General features: G+C 40.3%; 1 protein-coding gene across 1 annotated transcript; it reads left to right on the plus strand.

Moving 5' to 3' along the window:
• The first annotated feature begins 472 nt into the window (after positions 1–472).
• Positions 473–3,695, plus strand: LOC137499000 (uncharacterized). The gene is made up of 3 exons (XM_068227003.1): positions 473–784; positions 2,712–2,847; positions 2,981–3,695. The coding sequence occupies exons 1-3, from the start codon at positions 530–532 to the stop codon at positions 3,592–3,594; spliced, it is 1,005 nt and encodes a 334-aa protein (XP_068083104.1). The 5' UTR covers positions 473–529; the 3' UTR covers positions 3,595–3,695.
• The last annotated feature ends 24,241 nt before the right edge of the window (positions 3,696–27,936 follow it).

Raw genomic sequence — 27,936 nt, forward strand, 5'->3', positions numbered from 1 at the left:
TAACATGTCTTTCTGTAGTGAATGACTTTATTGTTAGTGCATGACGCCGAATTATCCATCCTTCTATACGTAATTCTTGTTTTAACCAAGCAAATGCTCACTATATTCACCGCGCTAATTTCATTTTAACATCAATGCAACATTAAGCATGTTTGAAAATGTCGTGTTTATTTTTAAATAAATCTTTAATTTGCAATAACATATAACCTCATCAATTCATTGAACTGATAAGGGCTGTCAGGACCAAGAAGGGGTAGCCGCCATGACAGTTATAGGCAAAAGTTAGTTTGCTGTGCTTCAACCAGGGGCGCTGTAACGAGTATGTTTAGCAGCTCGTTGATCAAGTTTCGTAACTACTCACTAGATGCCTCCGCTAGTACTACCTTGTTTTTATGCATAATATGAGCAGAATCCAATAGGCAGTGATTCACAGTCTTGGCTATTATCCAGCTGTCCCAGTCATCATCACAAATACAGATACGGTACATTTCGCTGAATAATATTGCTAAATTCTGCAGAGGGTAACATCATGGATAGCAAAAGGGCAAAAAACTTCACTGAACAAGACAAAAATATATTGTTAGATATTGTAGAGCAGTTCATAAGTGTTATAGGGAACAAAAGGACTGATGCAACGAGTGTGAAAGAAAAGAATACAGCTTGGGAGGAGATAACAAAATTGTACAATGCTAATTGTCAATCAGGACCCAGGCTCCCGAAACAGCTGCACTATTTGTACGACACATTGAAGAGGAAGGCTCGGCAGCATATTGCAGATGATAAGGTAAGATTTTTCAATAAAAATATTTCTATCTATTCCTACTATATTGTAGGTTAGGCTATCCATATAAACCTTACAATAGAAATGCCTACAAGTGAGTTCGCTACGCGGTTTGTCACGTAGCTGCCAGCTTGCATTCGGGAGATAGTGGGTTTGAACCCAGCTGTCAGCAGCACTGATGATGGTTTCCCATTTTCACATCAGTTGCTTCCTTACCAGTCGTAGTTTTTTTATCCCATCATTGGCATAAGAATTATCTGGCACTGTGATGTAAAACAAATAGCAAAACAGGAAGATGAAGAAAGAAAGAAATTCCTAGGCTTAGGGCCATTTCCTCCAAATGAGTTTAAACGTGCATTTATTTGAAACTGCTGCAGTTTAGCATTTCTGGTTGGTGATTATTGTTTTAATAAGAGGAAGTACAGCTGGACAACCATCCTCCCAAAACTACTTAATTCTGAGTTTAAACTAAACCCATTTTCCCCCAGTTTGTATTAATGTATCTGGGAATTTCCTAGTAAAAAGGTTACCATAGATTTGAATAACAAGCTGCTGAACTATTTACTCAAACACTACACTTTTTAATACAGCTGAAAAACAGTAGGCCTATTGGCATTAGAAAATGAAATAATTAATTGAAATTATTGATGATAGACTGATATTGATGAAGATAGGCTAATGATTCAATGTACAACTTAGGTTAAGAAAGCATATCTCCTGTTACTGATGACCAGTTTGAAGTCACTAACACACTGCACAATTTTCCTCAGGGAATTAACAATCTCCCAAATATGGCAGAAAATGATATCAAGCAAACTATCCTATCCACCAGTATTTTTATGATTTGTTGGTGAACCAATGAAGGAAAAAATTAAAGTTAACATAAAAGAAGCATCTGTTTTCGTACTTACCTGTTAATACCTCCAAATCCCTCTCTTAACTCATGACATGAGGTTTAGCAGTCCACTTGAGAATTTCAGCTGAATGTAGGGAGCTAACCAAGGCCACTTAATATTCCTGAAGGGTGTGAAGTGTGTTGACACAGATAAGAAGGTAACATAAACAACAGCTTTCAGCAAGATTTTTAATTAAAGAGGCCCAGATGTTTTATGTTTCTTGGGAGTCACATATTTCATTGAAACTATCAGCTGGTTGTTTCCAAGCTTGTTCTTTGTCTTTGAAAGATAAATGCTTCCTCTTAAAACAGTAATCACCACCACCACTTTGAAAGGTACACAGACTATTTTCTCAAATTCTAAAATAGCTTTCTTTGCACTAACTAAAGAAAACAATAAGTTAATTTCTATGTGATTAAAATCTTACTTCTGTTCCCTGGAGGAAATAATAATAATAATAATAATAATAATAATAATAATAATAATAATAATAATAATAATAATAATAATAAAAGATCTACTAATCTTATCATGCAGTCAAACTGATATTATTAAAAACAGTAACATGACAATAAGAAAATGAAATGCAAGTGCAGTGGTTTCATTTGAATAAGAGCTAGAACTTGTTTTGTCCAAATTTAGGCAACTATTCTTAAGATACATACAAGGTACTGAGTAGGCCTATATGTTTATGACACAGGAAGGTATGAAAACGTTTCATGGCAGCTAGTAATTGAATACTACAATAATTATCAGTTATGAATCTTTAATATTAATTATTGTTAATATACCAGTATTGAAATAATAATGCAACATGTGGATAACAACTGTAAATATTACATAATTAGGAATAGGTTAGTCTATATGCAAGGCTAGAATAAAATAATACCTCTCTTCCATTTTTATCCTCAGTGGTCTGTCTGTTGGATAGGAGGTTTGCTGGTTTGCTTAGCTATTATGTGAATTACTTTAGGATTCAATGAGATTTATTGCTTTATGATTATTCGTAAACATGCATGTATTTATTATTTCAGGTGGAGCATTACAAAACAGGAGGTGGAACATTTACTCCAAAAACAGACAATATAGATGAGAGATTCATTGCAATGGTGAAACCTCAGCTTGAGCCTCTGCGGAATTGTTACGATTCATGTGCTGAATATCTTGGAGGTATCTAATTTAATCTTCATCTGTTATCTTCCTTTCTGTCATATAATTTATTAATTTATTTTGTTAGAATGAGTACTATAACTTAACTATGACCTTTTTATTTTATATTAATAAATACTATTATATTTTTCAGATGTTGTACTAGATGTGATTAATCCATCAGATGATCATCTGCAAAAGGCACCAGAAGTGGTCACCCAAACAGCCCTTGAAGTTGAGATTCAAAAGTCACCAGGAGTCGTCCCCCAAACAGCCCCTATAGTCCATAAGGTACCAGAAGTTGTCACCCAGGCAGTCCCTGATGTCCATAGGGCACCAGAAGTGGTCACCCCAACGCCCACATGCAGTCGATCAGCTGCAATAAACAGTGACCAATGTAATGGTAATGGTAATGTTATAAGAAGGAAGAGGGCAGCAGAGTGCATGGCAGACAGAGTAATAAAAAGAAAAAATATTAAAGACAAATATGACCATGAAATTCATGAAAAAAAATTGAAAATAATGACTACTGAGGAGGCAGTAAAGGCAAGGGAGGAGGAAACCAGTATTTTAGTGTTGGACCATATGAAAAGATGCCATAAACTAATTGAAAATAAACTTGAAATAGAACTGGAGAGTGCAAGATTGGAACGACAAGTGAAATTAAACCAGTTAGAGAATATTCAGATAGAAAATGAACTTAAAACCTTAGAACTTAAGATAAAGCAAGCACAGTATGATCAATTAAAGTGCAACATTGATATTTAGAAGCAGGGAAACAACGTAAAATATTTTTTTTTCTACTATTGTGTGTTATATTGTTCATTAAAATGTAGTGTTGTACAATTTCATTTATTAAATCATATTTCATTCTTACCTGAAGAAGGTGGTAACCAGTGTTCTTCTCACAGCATTTCCGGACCCATTGTCTGGCAGAGGTGGGTCAATGTTATTTTCTTCAGGAATAGCTTCAATGTCAAACTCTTGTCCATGTTCATCTATTGCTAGGTTATGTAAAACAGCAGTAGCCACAATTACAGCAAGTGCTGTTTCCAATTTAATCCTCAGGCCTAAAGATAAACAAGGAAATCTCCTTTTCCAGACACCAAATGTATGTTCCACTGATACTCTTGTTCTAATATGAGCATGATTTTATCTCACTTCACCTTCAGTATTAGGATTGAGAAATGGGGTCATGAGATATGGACGACATGGGTAAGCACTGTCACCAAGTAAAGTGCCATCAAACTCCTGAGCTTCAAACCTAGCCCTGATATGGGAACTGTTGAAGACTGTACTGTCATGAACAGACCCAGGAAATCGTGCGACAATATCCCTAATCTTCAATAAATGGTCACAGACAACTTGGACATTAATGGAAAAGAATCCCTTTCTGTTTCTATAAAGTTCACCCATATCTTTGCTCGGTGATTGAACTGGAATGTGACTTCCATCAACACAGCCTAATACATTAGGGAATCCACTCATAGAAAAGAAGCCTTCCTTTACCCTTAACAGTTCGTTCCTTGATTCTGGCATTCGTACGTAATTAGGCCTCAAACTGGCAATTTCGTGAGTTACCTTCTTAATTACTCTACAAACTGTGCTTTTATGGACACGAATGCAATCACCGACAAGAATCTGATAAGAGCCAGTAGCATAAAAACGTATTGTTATTAATATTTGTTCAAGAGGGGAAATTGAAAAACTTCTGTTTGACACAGGACGCAAATTATTGCCTATAACCTCAACCAAATGCATGACAGTATCCTTCTGTAATCTGTCTTTGAATTCGCTTTCACTGTATATCGTCATAACATTAGGCCGACGATGATATAATCGTGGTCGTTCTAAAATGTTGACAGCTTCTATAATTTCTTCGTCGGAAGAAGATGAGAAAGCCATGTAAAACGTTAACACAATATTAGCTGCCGATACCTTCGCCGATATTGAACTACTGCGCAACTGCCAACCAAGTTAACAAATAGATATCTCACGCTCAGGGCCCTCTAAGTTAGCAGGAGATTTATCGAATCGATAGATGTAGCTGACGTTCGTGCAACGCCAAAACACGAGTTATCCATTCGATACCGCTATAGGTTCGATATCTCACGTTCCAGAAACCGGGCATCACGCCGTTGTCTTCAAAAGGCTTTCTTTTATCGTTACTGTCGGAGTGTAATATATCTGATTTTTAAGTGTTCCTTGGTGTTGTGTACAGTGATTTGTTAATATAGGCCTAATATGGCTCCAGTCTCGGATAGACTGCTGAACCACGGCTGACTATATCCCTCGCTAGCTAGAGCCACGCATCAAGTCGGCCGTGGCTGAACATAATCGTTACAGCGCCCCTGGTTGAAGCACACCGAACTAACTGTTGCTTGTAACTGTCATGGAAGTTGCTACTTTTTGGCCTCGATATTTAGCCGTATTATCAATGAGTTGATGCGACTATTTATTATTGCAAAATAAAGTTTTATATAAAAATAAGAACTGCATTTTCAAAACACTCTTTATGTTACATTAATGTTATAAACGCAGTGAACTGGGCAGGCATTTATTTAGTTATTAGAATAATTACGTACCGATATGTAGAAAGATAGATAATTCATATACTACAGGAAAACATACGTACGTACAGCAGTTCATTGAGAAATTAACACATGTAGAGATATCACTGCCTTTTACTGGCAAACGCAATAGCCATTGAAGGTATAAAATATGTAATATTAGTTAATGCAAATAAACCAGAACAACATAATCCATGAGCAATTATAAGAGTATAACTTCTACTGAAACCTCAGATTCCCAATGTTATTAAGCCCCCCAATACAATTCCCATTTGAGAAACGGATGAATAGGCAATAAAAGCCGTCAGTTTCATTATGGTATAATTTGTGAATTTTTATTCTTGCTCCAGTTTGTTAGGTTTTATGCTTTTTGCTACTTATGGCTACATTCTGGGAACAGCTGTGCAACAAACAGAACATACGTCGGTTGACTGGGGAGTAGACTATCTCCACGGCATTCCCTGCATGTCGTAAGTGGCCACTAAATGTGGTAACTCTAGGCTCTAAACTTGAAACCACCGGACCCATGGCTGAGCCTAGCATTCTTTCCACATACGGTACTTCTACTAGGTTCACCGCTTTCACCTTTCTATCGGACCTCCCTTGATCAGCCTCACCTGACTTCATTCTACTGAATCATTCCTTTTAGATTTATTTATTTGTTTATTTATTTATTTATTTATTTATTTATTTATTTATTTATTTATTTATTTACCACCTTGTTCGCCTTCTGAAAGACCATACTACATCACACAACTTCTTCTCCAGATCCTGTCTATGGTAGATCCAGAGGAAATAAGCGTTTGTTTCGCCTTCAGGTGTCATGGCTGCCAGTGATTCAAGTAGATTCAAAGGTGGCCATCAGATTAGCAGTCTATATTTTTCATGTCGTTGCCCTGCAGCACCAAGAAGACAGTGTGTGAACAACCGGAACGATTTCTGTTATGTGGTTCATACCTGTTACGGAGGCAGAAACATACAGTATTATTACATCCAGGGTGGGCGACAAGGATTGGAGGGCAGAGGGGGCAAATGCCCAGGTGCCCGTCCCGCGGACCATAGAAATGAATTAAAAATAACTATTTAAATGTAAATGCCAATATGAACACGGACTTTTGTTGTTTTAAAAGTGAGAACGAAACAAGAAATCAAGGTAGAGCGTGTCAGTGTGCAATGTACCACAATGCTTGCTTCGAAAGATACACCAACTTTACATCAAGATTACACCAACTTTGAACCATTATATTACCGAGCTCGATAGCTGCAGTCGCTTAAGTGCGGCCAGTATCCAGTATTCGGGAGATAGTGGGTCCGAACCCTACTGCCGGCAGTCCTGAAGATGGTTTTCCGTGGTTTCCCATTTTCACACCAAGAAAATGCTGGGGCTGTAACTTAATTAAGGCCACGGCCACTTCCTTCCCACTCCTAGTCCTTCTCTGTTCCATCGTCGCCATAAGATCTATCTGTGTCGGTGCGACGTAAAGCAACTTGCAAAAAAGAAACACCATTATATTGGGAAGGGGGGGGGGGAGTAAATACGCTGAAAAGTGCACAAAGTTTGCACTAAAATGACACCAAGGTGATTCCACAAACGCACCCAAATTCTTGGTGCAACTTTAGAGGATTTTTAATGCAAATTTTGTTCAACAGTGGTGTTGACAATGAAGAAGGTAGAAAGATAAACTTTGGTGCATTTTTGGCGCGAACTTGGTGCAGAAATTGTCTGATGAACGTACTTAATTTTTGGTATAACTGCTGTATGGTGTAAGATGTCACTTCTCTGGCACCAATTTTGTTGCTGTAAAAATGGTGTAAATTAATGTGAAAAAAAAAATATGAGGTGCAATTATTGTGCAGTTTTGGCGTATTATTCATTAGTGTTAAATCGGTGCATCCACTGTCACTTTTGCAGAAAATTAGCACTACAAATGCACCACGTTTGCACCGATAACTTTTTCCTCTATTTTACACCCTTATTACATCAATTTTTGGCGAAAACTCCGCCGCCAGGGGCTGATAATCAGGTAAGTCTTGGTTATAAAATAATCTGCAAGTTCGCAGTTCTGGTCTAAGTAAGGTAGGGGGAAAGGCGCGGTTGGGGGGACCGGGATTTAGAGGCCGTTACCCCTCCGTTGTCCAGGGGCCCGAAAATACTGTCACGGGGCCTGACTGCATCCTTTATTAAATTAAGAAAGTGTACCTTGTATATTTCAAAGTTACAGTAAGCTTGGAGACCAGTACAAAAATTGGACGCCGCATACTATATATGAAACATATTTGGAAAGACTAAGGCAGTGGTTTAGTAAACAACAGAAATCCATGCCGTAATTCCCATGATTTTGGAGTGAATAAAAAAGAAATTATTATGATGATTGCTACTTCTGTCTGTGCAATGTATCAGGGTACAACAAAGTTAATAAATCAAAAATGATATATCCCGAAGGCTTAGAATCAGCTATTAGGCCTGTGCCAAACAGTCCAGATTTCCTCTTTCCAGTGCCACCAAAGCAATAATATTTTTTTTTTTTTACAGATCTTTAAGGGGTGTCAAAATTCAGTGAAATGTGATTTAAAAAAACATGATTATAAGGAAATGATGAGGCTAGTGTGAAAAATCCTCACGTGATACGGAGAAACGGAAAGCAGATTTGAGCACACCCAAATTAGGCAAGATCACCTATGAAACCAATGAAAAAAAATATTATTTTGCAGGGTAGTGTTATTAATAAGATGGACATAGTGAAAATGCCACGAAGTATTCATACATTGTCTAAAAATCACGGCGCCATGTGTACCTACTGTATATAGATACAGTCATACTGAAGCTACTGGATGATACAAATATGTGTCTCATTCATCTACAAATGAAAGTGGTACAAAAAAGAACATTAAACTGTGAAGTAAGTGACTGTGAGTAATTTTAACATGGTACCCAGTACCTTCTTCTAACTGAACTGACTGACTGGTCAAGTGATATTGTGCTACGCTTGTTCAATACACCAACCCCTGTGGGTTGGGGTATTAGATTACATCCACGGTAGCCACTGCCTGTCGTAAGAGGAAACTAAAAGGGCCCCAGGCGCTCTGAACATGGGTTGGCGAGGACGGGGCCCTTAACTGAGTCATGTCATTGCTTCCAATTTTTTGCCAGGCTCCTCACTTTCATTTATCCTATCAGAACTCCCTGGTCAACTCTTATTCTTTTCCGACCCCAACGGTATTATGTAGGTATCGAGGCCTACGGATTCTCATTTTTACGCCCTTCGTAGCCCTTGTCTTTCCTTGGCTGAAACCTTCATTTTTCGAAGTGTCGGATACTTTCAATTGTTTCTCTCCGATTAGTGTTAATAATGGATGGTTGCCTAGTTGTGCTTCCTCTTAAATCAGTAATCACCACCACCACCACCACTACCACCACCACCACCACCACCATTAATGCTAATAGAGGATTGATGCCTACTTGTATTTCCTCTCAAAACAATAATCACAACCACCACCTTCTCTTTCTTTGGCCGATACCTTCGTTTTTCGAAGTGTTGGATCCGTTCAATTGTTTTTCTCTGATTAGTGTTATATAGAGGATGGTTGTCTAGTTGTAAAAACAATAATCAACACCACCATCACCTCCTGCCTGTCGTAAGATACGAATAAAAGGGGCTTAAGGAACTCTCAACTCGGGAGCGTGGGTTAGTGACAACGCGGCTCTTAGCTGAGTCCTAGCATTGCTTCCACTTACTTGTGCGAGGCTTCTCACTTTTATCTATCAGATCCGACCTCCCTTGGTCAACTCTTGTTCTTTTCCGACCCTAACAATATTAGGTATCGAGGCCTAGGGAGTCTTTTCATTTTCAAGCTCTTCGTGTCCCTTATATTTTTTGGTCGACACCTTCGTTTTTCTAAGTGCCGGACTCCTTCCATTTTTCCCTCACGGATTAGTGTTATATAGAGGATGAATACCCAGTTGTACTTCATCTTAAGACAATAATCACCACACTGAGCGAGTTGGCTGTACCTTAAAAGACCACGGCTGTTTCCTTCCCATTGCTAGTCCTTTCCTGTCCCATAGTCGCTGTAACACCAATTTGTGTCGGTGCAACGTAGAGCCAATTTAAAAATAATCACCATCACCACCACTGGTGGCTGTGGACTCAACGTCACACTCCCGGGACCCCGAATCGGTCTCCATTGAGGTCTCAGCTGTGGTCGACGAACCCACTTCGGTGGTCAGAATAGCGAGGTGCCCCCAAATTACTGCTTCCGAAAAAGCTGATTTTTTCCTCTGATAATTGTGTTGTCAGTGGGAAGTTATGTGTAATCAAAGTAATCCCTCAAAATATCACGCTGATATCGAGGATTACAGCAAGTTGAAATTTACTTTGAAATTCAATCCCCCTGTAGGGGGGGGGGTTGAATAACACCCACTGTATCCCCTGCCTGTCGTAAGTGGAGACTAAAAGGGGCTCAAGGGGCTCTTGATTTGGGAGCGTGAGTTGGTGACCACGGGGTCCTTAGCTGAGTCCTGGCATTGCTTTTACTTACTTCTGCCAGGAGCCTCTTTTTCATCCCTCCTATCCCTCCCCTGGCCAACTATTGTTCTTTTCCGACCCCAACCCTATTAGAGCATTCGAGGGCTAGAAAATCTTTCATTTTCACGCCCTTCGTGGCCCTTGTCTGCCTTTGACCGATATCTTCCTTTTCAAAATGTAGGACTCCTTCAGTGTTATATAGTGGATAATTGCCTAGTTGTACTTCCTCTTAAAACAATTATCACCACCACTACCGCAGAGAAGACGAGACCCCGAAGGCCGTGAATCACTCGTCGCGGTTCTCGAGTACGAGTCAGATCGCGACTAAGCCATCAGAAAGGCTGTGACTGAGTTACTCCCATTTATCAATCTTAGACTCCAGCAGCCGCTGGCGTACGGCCTGGGCAAATTCCTTGTATTTCGCCCGGTCGGCAGGTTCGCCAGTAAGTTGCCACCTCTTCCGGTGATGGTTATTCAGCTTTATCACATCCTTGAGAACGTACGGTCAATGGCATGGTCAACAACACCGCAGTGTGAGGTTCAAAGATGCGTCAATTCTTGTTGACATGGAACGGAATTTGTGATAATCTAATTTCTTACGAGTGGGTGGACGAGGTGGTTCATTGAGTCGTCCCCAGGTAAGATTGGAATTGTGGTTCGAAGTGAGGGCAGTGGGTATAACACAATCTAATATCCCATTGTAGAGTTTAGAGACTGTCACATCAATGATATCAGGAGGCCTATTGAAATTGAAGGGATAAATGGTGGGCTCGGTTGAAGCACAAACCAGGACATCATTGTCCTTCATATATTGATTGATAATCCTTCCCTTAGGATTGATTATCCTAGAGATCCAGTCAGGATGCTTAAAATTGAGATCAACAGCTACAATTGTGGAAACATGAGCAGTGTTCTCGAAAGAGCATCACGTTTTGCAAGATGGAGGGGCGCTGAAGGCGGGAGATAAGCAGCGAAAAACTTGGAATGGTAGTTGCAGTGTCGAAGCTCAATACCGATGGTTTCGATCACAAAATGAAGGAGGGGATCCAGCGCGTGATGGGCAAGACTAGTCTTATCCAGCACTACTACACCACTCCTCTTGGTGTCGTCTCTGTTCTTCCTATAAACTACCATGTTCTTGATGCGAAAGGGAATAAATGCTCTTTTACCTCTCACCAAGCAACATGATATCAATGTTATAATGAAGCGACACGTGAGATTTAAATATTTAAAGCTCCTTGAGGACTGTTCGTGTTCAGGTTAACGCGACAAAGGCGGTGTCCATGACATTTATTAGACTTAAAACAAATCCCCCAGCCGCGACATTAAAGAATACCTCCTTACCATGGCAAACCAGGACAAGAAATTTGAAAGTGACTCTGGATAATAAACTTTTACGGAAAGATCATATTGTCTAGGGCCAGGGATGGCGAACCTTTTCCAACTAGTGTGCCATTTTAAGTCTGGTTTATTATTCCCAACTGTCTACTGTGCCACTTGTTATTTTCCTTTGGAATAGCTACAACCCACGACCCCTCCCCACCCGCTATTTCCACCTCTAATTCCAAATTATGTTTCATAATATGTTATTACTTTATTACATATATCTTGTAAAATAATACTTTTGCTTGTATGTTCCTTGGTCGTATTTGCCAATACTGCAAAAATACACTTTTAAATATGTAAGTTTTAAGAAGTAATATTAGATATAGAAATCAAAAAGACCAATATTGCCGAAAGGCTTAAGTGGAATATTGTTCTCAACTTTAGCGTGAAACTTGTTGTTGAATCCTTTTTTTTTTTTTTTTTTTTTTTGCTATTTGTTTTACGTCGCACGGACACAGATAGGTCTTTGGCGACGTTGCTGAATCTTAGTAACCACGTCATTTATGATAGGTTCATAACTTGTTGTCTTCAATAACATACAAGAAGCACTTAGGTGTGAACCAAGACGGTTTCTAACTGTTGACTTCACAACGTTCATTGTAGAAAATAGCTACTTGCCGGCGTATAATGACCAGTGGCGGCTGGTGCAGAAAATCAGTTGTGTGCTGTAACCCATCCCCACTCCAAAAAAAAATAAATAAATTTAGAAACATGCCGGTATGTGGTTTTCAAGAGGCTCTCCACTGAGTTTTCCACACTGAACAAACACGCAAACAACCCCAACACATATACACATTCCTCATTAAAAAAAACTATATAATTAAACACACAATAACACATGCAATGGCAAAATATTCACGATCTCAAACACTTGGTGTGAGCGCGCAAGAACAGAACTTCCCAATGTTACCAACAACAATGAAATAAAACCAGCAACGTCGTAATGCAAAATTATATGTGTAATGTTTTTATAGTGTCATTTATGAACTAGACATATTAATTAAAGAAAATCACAATATCATGTCCTTATTTTGACAACATAAAAAGTACAATTTTTATAGTTCATCGATTTACAAATGTGACTATGGAATAGGCAAGTTGGTAGTATTCTATCCTCTTTGGTATTAAAAGACCTGGCGCGAACAGCTCTATAGTATTTCGTTTTCCTGTTTGCTTCGAGCGATCCTCTCTTAAATACTACCGCTGAGTCAAGAGGGTGCCAGCTGCCACGTTCTCATATCGTTCGTAATGCAAGTGCTGCCTGTCTGTGGTCGAACGAAGAATCACTGTGAAGTGATGGCTGTTGTTTCCACAGCCTGTCGGAACCGATCGGAACACATTCTCTTTGTATCGGAAAAGTTCGGCACGCATGCGCAAAAGGCAGAGTTCCTGGTTTCTGTGAGCTGTGATCGCACAGCACCCGGCGTGGAGCGCACCAGCAGCGGGGTAACAGTAGCACAGATCCTACGCTTCCGAGGGCTAAGCTAGGGATGGGCCACTCGATCGCCTGCTCGAGCAGGCTCGAGTGCTGACGTCACGAACTGGTGTATCGAGCGTGGTCGAGCCAGATCGAGCAACACGGAATTCCCTCGTGACGTAGGCTTGCATGTGCGCTAAGCAGGAGTGTGTGTTAGGGCTCGAGCCACAATTCCGTCTGCACTCATTCACGTTGATATTCACCTTCCGGCACTACGCGTAGAGTAGAAGTAGAGTCATTAGCGATAGCGTCCATTCTACAGAAATACATACGTACCGTAAGTCATAGTGGACGCATCAGTTTATTAAATCCATATATGCCCAGAATTACTTTTTTTTAATCAAATGGAAGTGACTGCTCGACATGGCGATGAGCTCTGCATAGTGATAGTATTTGTGTGGTTTTCCTTTCGTTACTTGGTCGCTACTTCCTTTTGCGGTTCTTCTGAACATTGTATATCATTTTAATAATATATTCTATTCAGTTTTATTATAATGCTATATTTACTATTTCTCCTACATAAAAAAATGTGAACAGACCTGAAGTCCTGCGTCCGATATAATATAACTGGGTTTTTTACTATTGGTTTTACGTCGCACCGACACATATAGGTGTTATGGCGACGATGGGATAGGAAAGGTGTTAGGAGTGGGAAGGAAGCGGCCGTAGCCTTAATTAAGCTACAGCCCCAGCATTTGCCTGGTGTGAAAATGGGAAACCACGGAAAACCACTTCGAGGATGGCTGAGGTGGGAATCGAACCCACCTCTACTCAGTTGACCTCCAGAGGCTGAGTGGACCCCGTTCCAGCCCTCGTACCACTTTTCAAATTGTGTGGCAGAGCCGGGAATCGAACCCGGACCTCCGGGGGTGGCGGCTAATCACGCTAACCACTACACCACAGAGGCGGACTTACTTACATATTACACCGTATCATTTCTCAGGCGATAATATTACTCTAGGATAACAACCATATAATCCATATACTCCTATGTTGTGTAAGGGATTCAATGTATTCTGTTAATAATGTTAAGGCTTTATCATTATAAATATTATTTTCATGGTACGAAATGTAACAAGCTATTTCTGAAATTGCCGGGTGAGGATATAGTTTGTTCAGTTGTGTTCCTGTACACACACTGGTTTCATTTCATTAGTATTAAAAGAGCAAAGAAGATTGCCACTCATCTGAATTAGTACAAGGTAATCACTCATAGATGGCAGGCCATACTCCTGCTCGAGTACTGCTCGACCTAGATCGAGCAGTGACGTCATCAGCTCGAGCCGCTCGAGCTGCGCTCATGCCCATCCCTAGGCTAAGCCCAGACTGAGTAACTTTTCCCTACGACCAACGTGCTTCGAGGTTGTACCTGACGTCACTTCACCAAACTTCACGTGACAAATACGGGAGCTCCTATTGGTAGAAACAACTCCCGATTGCTATTGGTCGATTTCGAGTTGAGAATTCCCGGTCGATGGGGCAGTTTGTCGCTGTCGTAGTTTGTAATTATGTGTTTTGAAGTTTCCAACCCGTTTTTAATTTCGATTTCACTATATGCGGGTATGTTATTAATAACAATAACATGCGTAACACATATTTATGTCACGTTATGGTCTTTCGGCTGAAATAAATTCGTAATTATTGCTTTGATAACCACGTGTGAGACCAATCTACTTTGTCATCTTTGTTTATCTCTTTATTTTTCGTTTTCATGCTCTGCGGGTGTTTTTCAGTGAAATTCTGAGTGGAATTTCTTGTTTGAAGAAGTAGAAGGTATATGAGGTAAGAATTCCTTAGTATTCTTGTTTTATTAACCTCCTGAGGCCGGAATATAAAATGCATATCACACCAATTAAAATTAAATTCCAATAAATATAACACCAGTTTTTCGGCCTACTCAGAGTTACATTTAGTTTATTGTTTAAAATATTTTTTGCGGGATATTTGATTCTATTTTAAACAGTGTCCTCTTAGAAGAACACTAGGCCACAGGAGGTTATGTAAGTTAAGTTGATGATTGATAGCTGTTTCTGTTCCCAAAAATATCTTTTTTAAAAGTATTTTTTCGTGGTGGTTGTTATTAATAACAATAACATGTGTATCATACTTATTTATGTCATGTTGTGGCCTTTCGGCTGCAATAAATTCTTAATTTATTAAATTCAGTTGATGTAGTCCTATTACTTCTGATAAGCCACTGTCGTTTTGATGGTATTGAATTTAGCAGTAAAAGTATAAACTGTTGATAGTACTCTTAATTATTTCCTTCTATTTCTTTTTATTCCTTAGATCATGCATGGAAAGTGCCAAATTTGTGGGATATACACCAATAGCGAAGAGTTCTGGCAGCAGGGAATCTTATCTTATTTCACCATTTCCCTGTTCCTAGACGTGATATTTGCAAAAAGTGGCTGGACATTGTGGGAATCCGAAAGTTGCGGCAGCTTTCTTCAAAGCAGCTGAGGAACCACACTATGTGTTTGAAACATTTTCGCTGCTCCAGCTATCCAGGACCTCTATCGAAGATACTGTCTCAGATAGAAGTAAGTAATTATTATCATTATTAATATTATTAATGGTCACAGTACTGTGACATATCAAATTTTTCTGTTGTTTATTTCAAATTGCTCTCTGGAGGTAATTATGGTAAATTCAACAGTGGCAGACAAGGTTGAACCTCGCTTCTCATAATGAAAGTCACTGTAATGTCCGTCATACCTAGTCTTGCCTTACCTAGCAAGTTGAAAAGAGCAAAATCAGTCCTTTAATATCCCTTAATACAGTCAAGTGCTTAACGAATTTTGGTGGACAGCATGCTCAGTGTAATTTTATTCCTGTTATTCCTACCTTAAGAACTGTAGGAAGACCATAATAACTATAGATATATTTATAAATGAATGATGATTGCATTCACTGTAGTAGGGAAGAAAAAAATTCATATCTTAGTGATTTTTTTTTTTCTTTCCATATAGATGTGCCTCGACATAAGTCTGGACGTCGGTCAGGTCCTTCGGCTGCTATGAGTTCCGCTGCTGCTGCTCCCACTGCCTCCACTCCTGTTACCGGTACTGCTGCTACTTCTACCACTGTTACTATCATTTGTAGTATTGCTGTTTCTACTACTACAGCCAATAGTGATACTGTTGAACCCTTACCAAAATGCTTAATTCCTTTTCATTTCCTACAGACATTGGCACGGCTTTCTTCTAAGTGTTAGAATCTCGAGTCAGAACTGTGAGTAGGCTAGTGATCAAAAAGTTTGGTCTCTCATTTGTAATGAAGTTTCTTTGTCTGCTAGACTTCATTACAATGTTACTTTGGATTAAATTGGTGGGTACAAAGACTATGGACACCTAGGATATACCAACGGATTTGCTGTCATGCCACCGGGCGAGTTGGCCGTGCGGTTAAGAGTGCGCAGCTACGAGCTCGCATCCGGGAGATAGTGGGTTCGAACCCTACTGTCGGCAGCCCTGAATATGGTTTTCCGTGGTTTCCCACTTTCACACCAAGCAAATGCTGGGGCTGTACCTTAATTAAGGCCACGGCCGCTTCCTTCCCACTCCTAGCCCTCTCCTGCCCCATCGTCGCCATAAGACCTCTCTGTGTCGGTGTAACGTAAAGCAACTTACAAAAAAAAGTTACGTCCACTCAGCCTACGTGATTAGAATTGAGGAGCTATCTGACGGTGAGATAGCGGCCCCGGTCTAAGAAGCCAAGAATAACGGCCAAGAGGATTCGTTGTGCTGACCACAGGACACCTCGTAATCTGCAGGCCTTCGGGCTGAGCAGCGGTCGCTTGGTAGGCCAAGGCCCTTCAAGGGCTGTAGTGCCGTTTGGTTTGGTTCATTCCATACCAAACCCGGTCACTGACTGGAAAATAGGTTGTAGGTTTTCAATGACTGAAATATGTATTAATATTATGTAAACCAAGTGAGTTAGGAGCACGCAGCTGTGAGCTTGTTTTTGGGAAATAGTGGGTTCAAGCCCCACTGTACCGGGCGAGTTGGCCATGTGGTCAGAAGCACGTGGCTGTAAGCTTGCATCCCGAATCCGACTGTCGGCAGCCCTGAAAATGTTTTTCCGTGGTTTCCCATTTTCACACCAGGCAAATGCTGGGGCTGTACCTTGATTAAGACCACGGCCACATCCCTCCAATTCCTAGGCCTTTCCTATCCCATCGTTGCCATAAGACCTATCTGTGACGGTGCAACGTAAAGCAACTAGCAAAAAAAAAAAAAAAAAAAAAAAAAAATTGTCGACAGCACTGAAGATGGTTACCGTGGTTTCCCATTTTCACAGCAGGTAAATGCTGGGGCTGTACTTTAATTAATGGCCATAGCTGCTTTCTTTCCACTTCTAGCACTTTCCTATCCCATCATCGCCATATGATCTATCTGTGTCGGTGCGATGTAAATTAACCTGAAATATTGTATAATTAGCAGATATCTAGGTTATGATAGCCGGACGGTCCGTGAAAGGTCCTAGGGAGAGCACTGTGTATGGGTTAAATATTGTTGAAGACTTAAAATTAAACAATTTCAATTTGCAAAATCGTAATGATTGGGTATTAAAGTTTTTAATTTTGTATTACAAAACACCCAGCACGTAGGCTACACAGTGTGGTCACATATCTGTGAGATTGCACTTGGGCAGTGGTGTGTTCGAGTCCCACTGACGGCAACAGTGAAGATGGTTTCCCTTCTTTGCAATAGGCAGGCAGATATACTAAGGCCGTACCTTAATTAAGGCCACAGCTGCTTCCTTCTGAGACCCATTCCATCGTTGCCATCAATCGGTGCTATATAAAACTCATAGCCAAAAGAATGAGACATCGTTATGAAGCCCATAACATGATTATAATTATTCATAATGGTGGAAAACAAGTATATTCATGTTCTGTGTTCTAATTCAAAATATGCCAAACATATGCATGTTTCAGGCTCCATTTGTCTTAATTGCATTCATAATGACTTTTGTAAATTCCTGCCGTAGAGTTGTATAATCGAACATTTTATTTAAACTTCATGGGACATTTTTTATTATTATTAATATTATAAGGAGCATTAAGCATATCTGCTAAATGGGAAGTGAAAAACTGTGGCGTTATTTTTCAGAACAATGAAAGTTTCAAACGTGTGGTTTACTGTCCTCATAGTCTGTTCCTTTATATGAGCTCATAATTTCTGTAGAATTGTGTGATAATGATCAAATACTCAAGTGGAAGTGTCATGTTATATTGTCTGGATGAATTTTATAAAGAAGTCTTAGTTTTGGTTTAAGCATCCATTTCTAACAAAGGTATTTTCACTGAAAATTTTGTATTTTGGAAACAATTTCTCATCAGAACACAGGAAATATTTTATGATCTCTCTCCTCTCTTATTTGCAATTTGTATGCACATCTTCCTCAACAGAAATGTGTACTGGTATGTATTCAGTGTGCAAGTAACTAAATTAGTATTTGTGAATTTTGTGATGTTGGTAACTCATTTGATGTGATGGTAACAATTGTGCAAACTTTCCTTACCGTAGTTCTCCCCCTGTGAGTGGGGGCAGTAGAATAATACCCACGGCATCCCCTGCCTGATGTAAGAGGCAACTATAAAGGGTGCCATGGGAGCTCCGAGCTTGGGTAGGCATCCGTGGAGCCCTTAGGTGAATCCTGGCATTGCTTCCACTTGTGCCAGGCTCCTCACTTTCATATACCAAAATCCCATCTACCTCGGTCACCACCTGTTATTTTCTGACCCCAACTGTATTACGTATGGAAGCCTAGAGAGTCTTATTTTCACGCCCTTCATGGCCCTGGTCTTTCTTAGGCCAATACCTCCATTTTTTCGTAGTGTCGACCCCCTTCGATTTCCTCTCTCCGATTACTAATATATAGAGGATTGTTGCCTGGTTGTACTTCCTCTTGAAATAATAATCACCACCACCACCACTCTTATCGTAGTCGGTGCGATAAAACTGAATAAGACATAAATGATCGGAAATTGCATTCTTTATAACTTTTGTTATGTAGTTCTTTTCAATAGGACCAATCATCCAGGGTGAATAAAATTATTTATAGCCTACATTGTAGTGGCATATTCCCCGACATAAAATACCAATTTTCAATTAATTCTGTTCAGCCATTTTCTTGTGACAGAAATTATGAAAATTTAACACCTGGATAGTACGAGTCCCTGTGATTAGTACACCTAGGTAAGGAACACCATAGGTTTGCGTTGCCTGTAAATGGCGCCGCAATGTGAGAAACGCCATGTGTGTGTTACATGTGCGCATTACATTACCTGTGAGTAGTACCATCCGCAAGTCTACGCTACTTTTGATTAGTATCGCAACATGACAAATACCGTGGTTCTACTTTCCCAGCGATAAATACCATTATGAGGGGCTGATGACCTGGTTTTTGGACCCCTTTAGATTACAAGCATCATCGATTCAGGATTGTGCTTTAGAAGCAGTCCCTTGGTCAGTAATACTACTGCTTAACGCTAGTTGCTGGGAATGTGGGGCATTACAGGTCGGATCCACTGATTGTTCTAAATTCATATCCATCCATTCATTCTTCGTCATTGTGTTTTGAACCCTGGTCAGTAGATGATTTTGGACTTTGAAATTGTTATTATATTTATCTCATTTCATACCATTAGGGGCCGATGACCTAGATGTTAGGTCCCTTTAAACAACAAGCATCATCATCTTAGGCAAGGAGATTTGTGGTGAAGGCGAGATGTTTGGTGGCCTTGACATATACTAGGAACTGTCCCATCATTCGCCTTACTGCAAGCGAAAGGAAAACCATTCTCAGGACAGCCAGTGGTAGGGAAACAGCCTCTTTCTGTGTCTCAAATGCAGAGGTGTAAAGCCATGGCCACCCTTCCTCTATTCGGTTGGCCGGTCAGAGTGCAGTGCTGTCAGACCACGGATTAGCCTACTCTGCAACCACTGATACAGATTTCTGCCTTTGATATACAGTAGGTACAAATGGCACCGTATTTGAAGTGAATTACCACCGCCTTTGAATGGCAGTTTGATTAGGTCACAGCAAAGCCCCTTGCACACGGTAATGTTGCGGAAGGTAGCAGCATGTTGTTCATAATACTGTACATAAATTAGCGACCAATTCCTTGAACGTAGATCTTAATGGGTTGAGCTATTTTGTGACGTGGCATGCGATTGTTTTGTGCTGGATCAGCTGCCATATTATTGTACGTAGATCCTGATGCTACATATTTCTTTCAATTTATTGGAACTCCTCCCCTGCGGATGGACTGAAAGGAAGCATTATTTGTACTTCCTGCATGTTGTAAGAGGGGAACAATCACAGAATCTGTAATCGCTTTCTTGTCTTTTAAGCCCATAAACATATTCATGATCCTATCCTTTTCCATGTAACAGAGAAATTTAGATATATCTTACTTTCACATGAAATAGAACATTTTTAAGTACTGTAAATACAAGGAATGCATACAATTTTGTAGCTTGACATGGTTTATTATCTAAATGCAGATGACTGATCGAATGATATGCTGTGTTTTGATGCAATATGTAGGAACAGAGTATGTGGTTTCTTCAAACACTACTCTGCCAGAGACTTGCCATCCTCTAGCAGATACAAAAGAAGTACAAATCTCAATATTCCTCAGTGTGTGGCCCTACATGCCTCATTTGACAGACTGAAAGATGTATCATATAGTAAGTTTCTTGAGATAATACAAATGGTGTTGCCATAGGCTTTTGACATGTCAGTGCAACGTTAGACTCCAAAAAGAGAGAAAAGTATTTATTATGTTGTAACTTGACAGTTCCAGTCTTTCTTTCATAAATGAATGATTTTGTGTTGTATTGTATTGTTTTCTGGCTGATGAATATTAATTCATGATTAACACTACTGAATGTAAATGAAATTATGATATACTATGATCACAAAATATTTGTGGCAATTTCTACACAATTTTTATACCTGTAATACTGTGGATAGTAGGTAGAATATAGCTCCATAAATCAAAAGATCATGTTTAATTTCAATTTACCTTTGAATCCTACAAACTACCTCCTTAGCATATGAGTTTCCTTTAATCATTTTGGTTCCTGTGTATAGCTTTCTTTCTTACATTGTATTTATATTTCATTTTCTGCATAATACTATTGACTATTGAGGTTGGCTCAGTGTGTGTTAAAGGGGACCGAGGTACGAGGTGATGTTAGTGTCTATTTCTGTCGTAGTTCATAATCAGAGATAATTATTGCCAATCCCACTCACCTTTTGGTCACTCCCTCCCTCCCTCCCTCCCTTTGCAAGTTAGCTTCTTTTTTCCAGCAAGAAAAAAAGAAAAATAGAAATAATAATAATAATAATAATAATAATAATAATAATAATAATAATAATAATAATAATAATAATAATAATAATATTAATAATAATAATAATAATAATAATAATAATAATAAAGCACAGGCCAACCTTTAGGTGTATCATTGTTCAGAATGAAGTATTCCAAAAAAAAAAAAAAAAAAAAAGTAAGAGAAAGAAAGGAAAGAAGAAGAAAGATATGAAAGAAAAGAAATGAATATATTTAAGAGTGGGGGAGGGAGGGAGGGTGAGAACCTGGGTACCCGACGCGACCCGCGCTAAACGATTTAAATCGCCCGCCCGGTAATTTTAGTTTTCCCTACGACCACTACGAGCGCTAACATGCAATTCCCGGTAGTCTTTGCGGCAGCCGCTGTGTACAGAAGTTAAAAATAACGTTGAGTGTCGACTCTTACTTATTCTCTTTGCGCACCAGTAGTTGCCTGGTTGTGAGGGGAGTTGAATAATGTCCTATTCTTTGGCTGACGTCTTTTTCAATGCACTGTACAGTACAGTATTTGATTGTAGATAATATTTTTAAACTAATTTAATTTCCCCAATAGGCAATGTGCTGCAGCTCTTCAGCACATAAGGTACGGCCGCCCCTGATAATGACCCAATAAAGTATGTACCGCTTTAGCAAGTTTCTTCATGGCCGAAAAACATTTGTGGGAGGCATTTTCACCAATGCTTCACTAAGTTGTACAAATTTGTTCACCCATGTACTGCTTTCTTTAAATTCAGTCAACTCCATTTCTAACCACTCAAAAGAAATGACCTTAACATCACTCATTTGTGCACTATGATGGTTTGAAATTAAGTGCGATAGTTTCTCCAACTCTCGAAATTGGGATAATCTCTTGGCAACTATTCGTCTTACAAAATTGAAAACAGTAGTTACACACTAAGAAATTACGCGCTGTTGGCAACCACACAAACGTCGAACTTCACTAACTGACTGATGTGGATGAGCGAATGGATTGTCGACCGCATCTGACATTTATCTCACTTGATTTCCGGACTCTATCAGTGTTGCAGTCTTGCCATATTGCACGTCCGAATGGAACTATAATTTAGATTTTTGATATTTATTTCTTAAGCCTGAAACACTATGACTATACGATGCACGAGATATGTATAGTCTATAGTACAAGACGTACATAAGAAACATTATTATGTTCATGAGGTGTGCCACCAAAATCGTGTTCCCGTGTCACCTAGTGACACGCGTGTCATAGGTTCGCCATCCCTGGGTAGGCTATCGCTAGAGCGGAAGTCCGTACGTCCACTCTGTACCCTCTCTTAGGAGACATCCCTCTGTGGGAGGGGTTGTAAAAATAACACCCACGATATCCCATGCCTGTAATAAGATGTGACTAAAAGGGGCCGCAAAGGCTCTGAACTTGGGAGCGTAGGTTGGCGATTATGGGGCCCTTCGCCGTGTCCTGGCATTGCTTGCACTTACTTATGCCAGGCTCCTCACTTTCATCTATCATATCCGACCTCCCTTGGTCAACTCTTGTTCTTTTCCGACCCTGACGGTATCAGAGCATTTGAGGGCTAGGGAGTCTTTCATTTTCACGCCCTTTGTGGCCCGTGTCTTTCTTTGGCTGATACCTTAATTTTCGAAGTGTTGGATACCTTCCATTTTTCTCTCTCATTAGTGTTATGTAGAGGATGGTTGCCTAGTTGTACTTCCTCTTAAAACAATAATTGCCACCCCCACCACCACTCTTGGGAGACAGGCCTGTTCAAATGGAAAGGAAGCTGTAACCTAGCCTGCGGGAGGCCTGTTCTAATGTTCGGCTGTGAAGCCTGGGAATATATTTCCAAGGCATATATTAGAGCACTGTAGGTCATGCAAAACAAGGTCATATCCATTATGACCAACTCCCCACGATTCACTAATCTACGAAGACTACACACCTCCTTACAACTACCGACGATACGTAGGTTCATAGACAAGACAGCTCTAGGTGTAATAGGTCCGTATCCTTGCCGGTCCTCAAGATCGCGGCATCATTATGACCAGAAGATTTTTCCAAATGTCACAGTTACTTACTAGGCGTAAAACCCGAGAACTGTGTCTAACGCACAAAAGAAAAAGCTGATAAATTGTGAAGTAGTCATGGAGAATATCTTTAAGGTCAGTAGAAACTTACCTTACGTCATCTCTGTCCTTAAATATGAGTCACCGGGCGAGTTGGCCGTGAGCGTAGAGGCGCGCGGCTGTGAGCTTGCATCCGGGATATAGTAGGTTCGAATCCCACTATCGGCAGCCCTGAAAATGGTTTTCCGTGGTTTCCCATTTTCACACCAGGCAAATGCTGGGGCTGTACCTTAATTAAGACCACGGCCGCTTCCTTCCAACTCCTAGGCCTTTCCTATCCCATCGTCGCCATGAGACCTATCTGTGTCGGCGCGACGTAAAGCCCCTAGCAAAAAAAAAATATCAGTCATCAGATACGTACATGTAAATGGACCATAGATCCTGGGACATATAGCTCTAAAAAAAAAAAAAAAAAATCATACATTGTCAATACATTTGGCACTCCGACAACCAATGAATGTCAAGAACCATCAGATTGTCTGTGAAAACGGATTATTTAAAATTGTCATGGCAAAAATATTCTGTAGCTATTTAGTTAGGCTGTAACAGTACAGATAGTAATATTGTATAGTGTTATTGCCCCTAATTGCTTTAAAATGTCATAACATATACAAATCACGAATGCGTAGAGAAACACATGGGCAATATCATCAAAGCTTTGTCCCCCTGTGAGTGAGGGCGGTAGAATAGCACCCACGGTAACCCCTGCCTGTCGTAAGAGACGACTACAAGGGACCCCAGTGGCTCTGAACTGGGGAGCGCGGGTTGGCAACCACGGGGCCCATAGCTGAGTCCTGGCATTGCTTCCACTACTTGTGTCAGGCTCCTCACTTTCCTATATCCTATCCGACCTCCTTGGCCAACTTTTGCTCTTTTCCGACCCCAACGATATTAGGGTATTCAAAGCCTTGGGAGTCTTTCATTTTCACGTTCTTCGTGGCCCTTTTCTTTCTTTGGCCGATACCTTCATTTTTAGTCTTTCATTTTCACGTTTTTCGTGGTTCTTTCCTTTCTTTGGCCGATTTCTTCATTTTCGAAGTGTCGGATTCCTTCCATTTTTTCTCTCTGATTAGTATTAATAGAGGATGGTTGCCTACTTGTACTTCCTCATAAAAAAGTAATCATCACCACCACCACCAATTCATCAAAGCTTTAGTTAGATATTTCATGCCGAAAATAAACGTGATCTATGAGAGATTCATATTTAATTCTGTAGAAAAAGAAGTAGACGAATAGGTGGAACAGCGCGTGAGCAGATTAAAAAACAGGAGCTTTATTGTAACTTTGATGATATAGAAAGGGAAATAACACACGATAGTTTAGCTTATGGAATTGAGGACATTAGTCTCAGAGGAATATTGTTCAAGAACGGTTCTTTGACTTAAGAGAAACTTGCAGATAAATGTCAATACACAGCCATCTTGATACAGCAGCCTTCTACCGAGATCCCCTGTAGGTAGTCCCTGCCTGTCCTAATAGGCGACTAAAAGGCGCTTCAGTGGCTCTTGACTTGGGAGCGTAGGTTGGCGAACACGGGACCGTTAGCAGAGTTCTGGCATTGCTTCCATTTATTTGTGCCAGGTTACTCAGTTTCTCCTACCATATCCGACCTCCTTTGGTGAACTCTTGTTATCTTCCAACCCCGACGCTATTAGAGCAATCGAGGGCTAGGGAGTCATTCATTTTCAGCCCTTCGTGGCCCTTGTCTTTCTTTGATGGGTATCTCCATTTTTCGAAGTGTAGGATCTATCCCATTCTTTTTTTTTCTGATTAGTGTTATATAGGGGATGGTTGCCTAGTTGTACGAATTCTTAAAACAATAAGCACGACCACCAAGAGGACAGATTGAGGCGAATATATGTTTATAGGAGGAGATGTTCAATACATTTGCAGATTCTTTGAAATATTTAAGAAAAGACTACGTAAGTAGCAGATAGGGAATCTGCCACCTGGGCAACTGCTCTAAATGTAGATCAGGATTGATTGATTGATTGATTGATTGATTGATTGATTGATTGATTGATTGATTGAAAAGAATCTCTCTATATATAATAAGAGTTTTGTCTGTACATTGCTAAGAATTTAAAAAAGAATCTGAACTTGGGAGCGTGGGTTAGCAACCACGGCATTGCTTCCACTTACTTGTGTCAGACTGATCTATACTATCCGATCTCCCTTGGTCAACTCTTGATCTTTTCCGATCCCGTTGGTATTAGAGCAGCTAAGGCCTAGTAAGGTAAGGTGTATTCTGCCCGAAGGCAGGTCCGAACCTCCGCAGAGGTGTGCCTGAGTCGGAGTTTACGTACGGTAGGGTGGCCAGTTCTTTCCGCTCCTCCACTCCCTTACACCCTCCCCCCCCCACCAACAGCGCGTGGCAACCCATCCAAATCTTGAGCACGCCCAATGTTGCTTAACTTCGGAGATCCCACGGGATCCGGTGTTTCAACACGGCTACGGCTATTGGCCAAGCTCCAGGGAGTCTTTTATTTTCACGCCCTTCATAGCCCTTGTCTTTCTTTGGCCGATATCTTCATTTTTCGAAGTGTCGTATTCCTTCCATCATTTTCTTTCTGATTAGTGTTGTATAGAAGATGGTTGCCTAGTTGTACTTCCTCTTAAAACATTAATCACCACCACCATCACCACTCTTAAAACAGTATGGACCTAATCCTGGAATATGGTTACGGTCAACAGAGGAGGAGGAAAAGTACATTGTACTATTATACTCCCTTACATGGTTCACGCATTCATTATCATATAGCATCTTATCTTTAAGAACGTCGTTTGCTTGAGGATGAGGAAAATAAACCAAACCATTGTGGCAACACGAATTAAAATTCCAGTTACCATTTCTGCAGCGAAATGTCGTGCTTGACAATGCATACAGATTTCATAATAACCCTACACTGAATAACTCAATGTTTGTTTCATAATAATAAAATCCTTTTTGAAATATAGAATATCCCGAGATGGATTTATTTCCGTTTCTCGCCTATAAGAACCAACATGGAGCACAAAATTTCTGGTGATAACTTGATTTCACAGAGCCATCTATCGGACTAAAATAGAAATATCTGCACAGATAACTTTCACAGAGCCGTCTTTTGGGCTGGCATAGAAAGATCAATGGAGGCAACTTTCATAGAGCCACCTACCGGCGAATACAGTTAATTGCAACGATGTAGGTATCGTATTATTCGAATTAATGACTATTTTACGAAAATAAAGGACTTAATCAAAGAAATAATATGTTTCTAGTAATTCTGAGATGGAGGTAGAGCCCGCCTGGTGGCCATGATCTTTAAGACCCTGAAGTCTAAACGGTCTGACACCGAGTCCCGTTGGTCGAAAAAATTCACCATCAGAATGTTGGCCGACAGGGTAGGGGAGGTGGTGGTATACAATTTCTAATCACTAGATTGCGTGCCAAAAGCCTGGATTAAATTCCAAACCTCTCCGCAGTGCTCGTATGGAGTGAGGACATATGACGCTGTTGATGGTGATTCGTCCGTCGGATGGAGACGTTAAGCTTTGAGCACACCCCTTGGTGCTATTCGACAGGAGTAGGCTATGTGCCGGCATCAGGTTTCACCCTCTCCCTACTATCATATATAACGTCATTCATTTCATCTCTCATTAACGCCTCTGATGAGGTTGACGCCAGGAAGGGCATCCGGTCATAAAAACCCGCCCGTAGGGAAACGGGGCAAGGGTTGGACAAACAACAAACCTTTCTTTCGATGTATAATACTGTGACCGTTCATCACTATGCCATAGGCATGTTAGAGGTTTAGTCAATCATATAAGCTGTTTTCCGCAACATTCTGCGACATATAATGTCGTAATTAACAGTCTACGTGCCAAACTGGGATGCGAGTTGCGTTACGCAGGCCCGAAGGAAGCAGTTTTCTGCGCTGTATCGGGAAAAGGATAGCGTATTACCACGGAACCTTGAAATCACGCACTTACTCTGTGCGACAGAGGAGGAGAGATGACGCTACGCATGGAAATGTATGTTGTCAGAGAGTGGGCTGAATGAATGTGTGTTAAGCCCCAAGAAATAAAAATCCTTTTTGATTCAACACCGCATTCATTGGTGCCAATTCACCATATTTAACTAAGAAGAAGGAGAAGGAGAACACCTTTGTCTGAGATAATCTATGGAAATTTGTAAGTCAGGTCTCATTCAAACCAACGTATTTAATGCAAATTGTTGATACATATAAATGCAATACTTTAATAGTGGATCGTTAATGACGCATGTCATATAGTGGTACGCAGACTAAAGATGACTGCCAAGATCTGGCAATGTGAGGAAAAAAGTGGGAGGTCTTGCGAGATGAACCACGACGCGTGAATTTCTAAAAAGACGCTTTTGAGATTGTGATTGACCCGCTGGTCGTATTAATTCAAAACTAGATCAGTATAAAACAGGAGTCACGAGCTATAATTTGATTGCTTTCACGTCGCTGAAAGATTCCGTTTACCGCAGCTCAATCTCGATCAGGGGCGTGGTCTACCTCCTCCCAACCAATCAGTCCAGATACTATAAATAAAACGCGGACCTAGATGCAATATCCCATTGTAATTTGTGTAGCCACAGTACACACGTGTTAATAATGAACTATGGATATCAGAGTATGAAGTGCTGTGCCAAGGAAAAACATGTCAGTGCGGTAT

The sequence above is a fragment of the Anabrus simplex genome, chromosome 3, assembly GCF_040414725.1.
Source record: "Anabrus simplex isolate iqAnaSimp1 chromosome 3, ASM4041472v1, whole genome shotgun sequence".
Lineage (NCBI taxonomy): Eukaryota > Metazoa > Arthropoda > Insecta > Orthoptera > Tettigoniidae > Anabrus > Anabrus simplex.

What these genes read in the sequence shown, in the direction of transcription:
- LOC137499000 (XM_068227003.1), top strand. Translation starts at nt 530, where the DNA reads ATGGATAGCAAAAGGGCAAAAAACTTCACTGAACAAGACAAAAATATA. An exon ending in AGCATATTGCAGATGATAAG is followed by an intron (nt 785 to 2,711) that starts GTAAGATTTTTC and finishes TTATTATTTCAG; the next exon opens with GTGGAGCATTACAAAACAGG. An exon ending in ATGTGCTGAATATCTTGGAG is followed by an intron (nt 2,848 to 2,980) that starts GTATCTAATTTA and finishes TATATTTTTCAG; the next exon opens with ATGTTGTACTAGATGTGATT.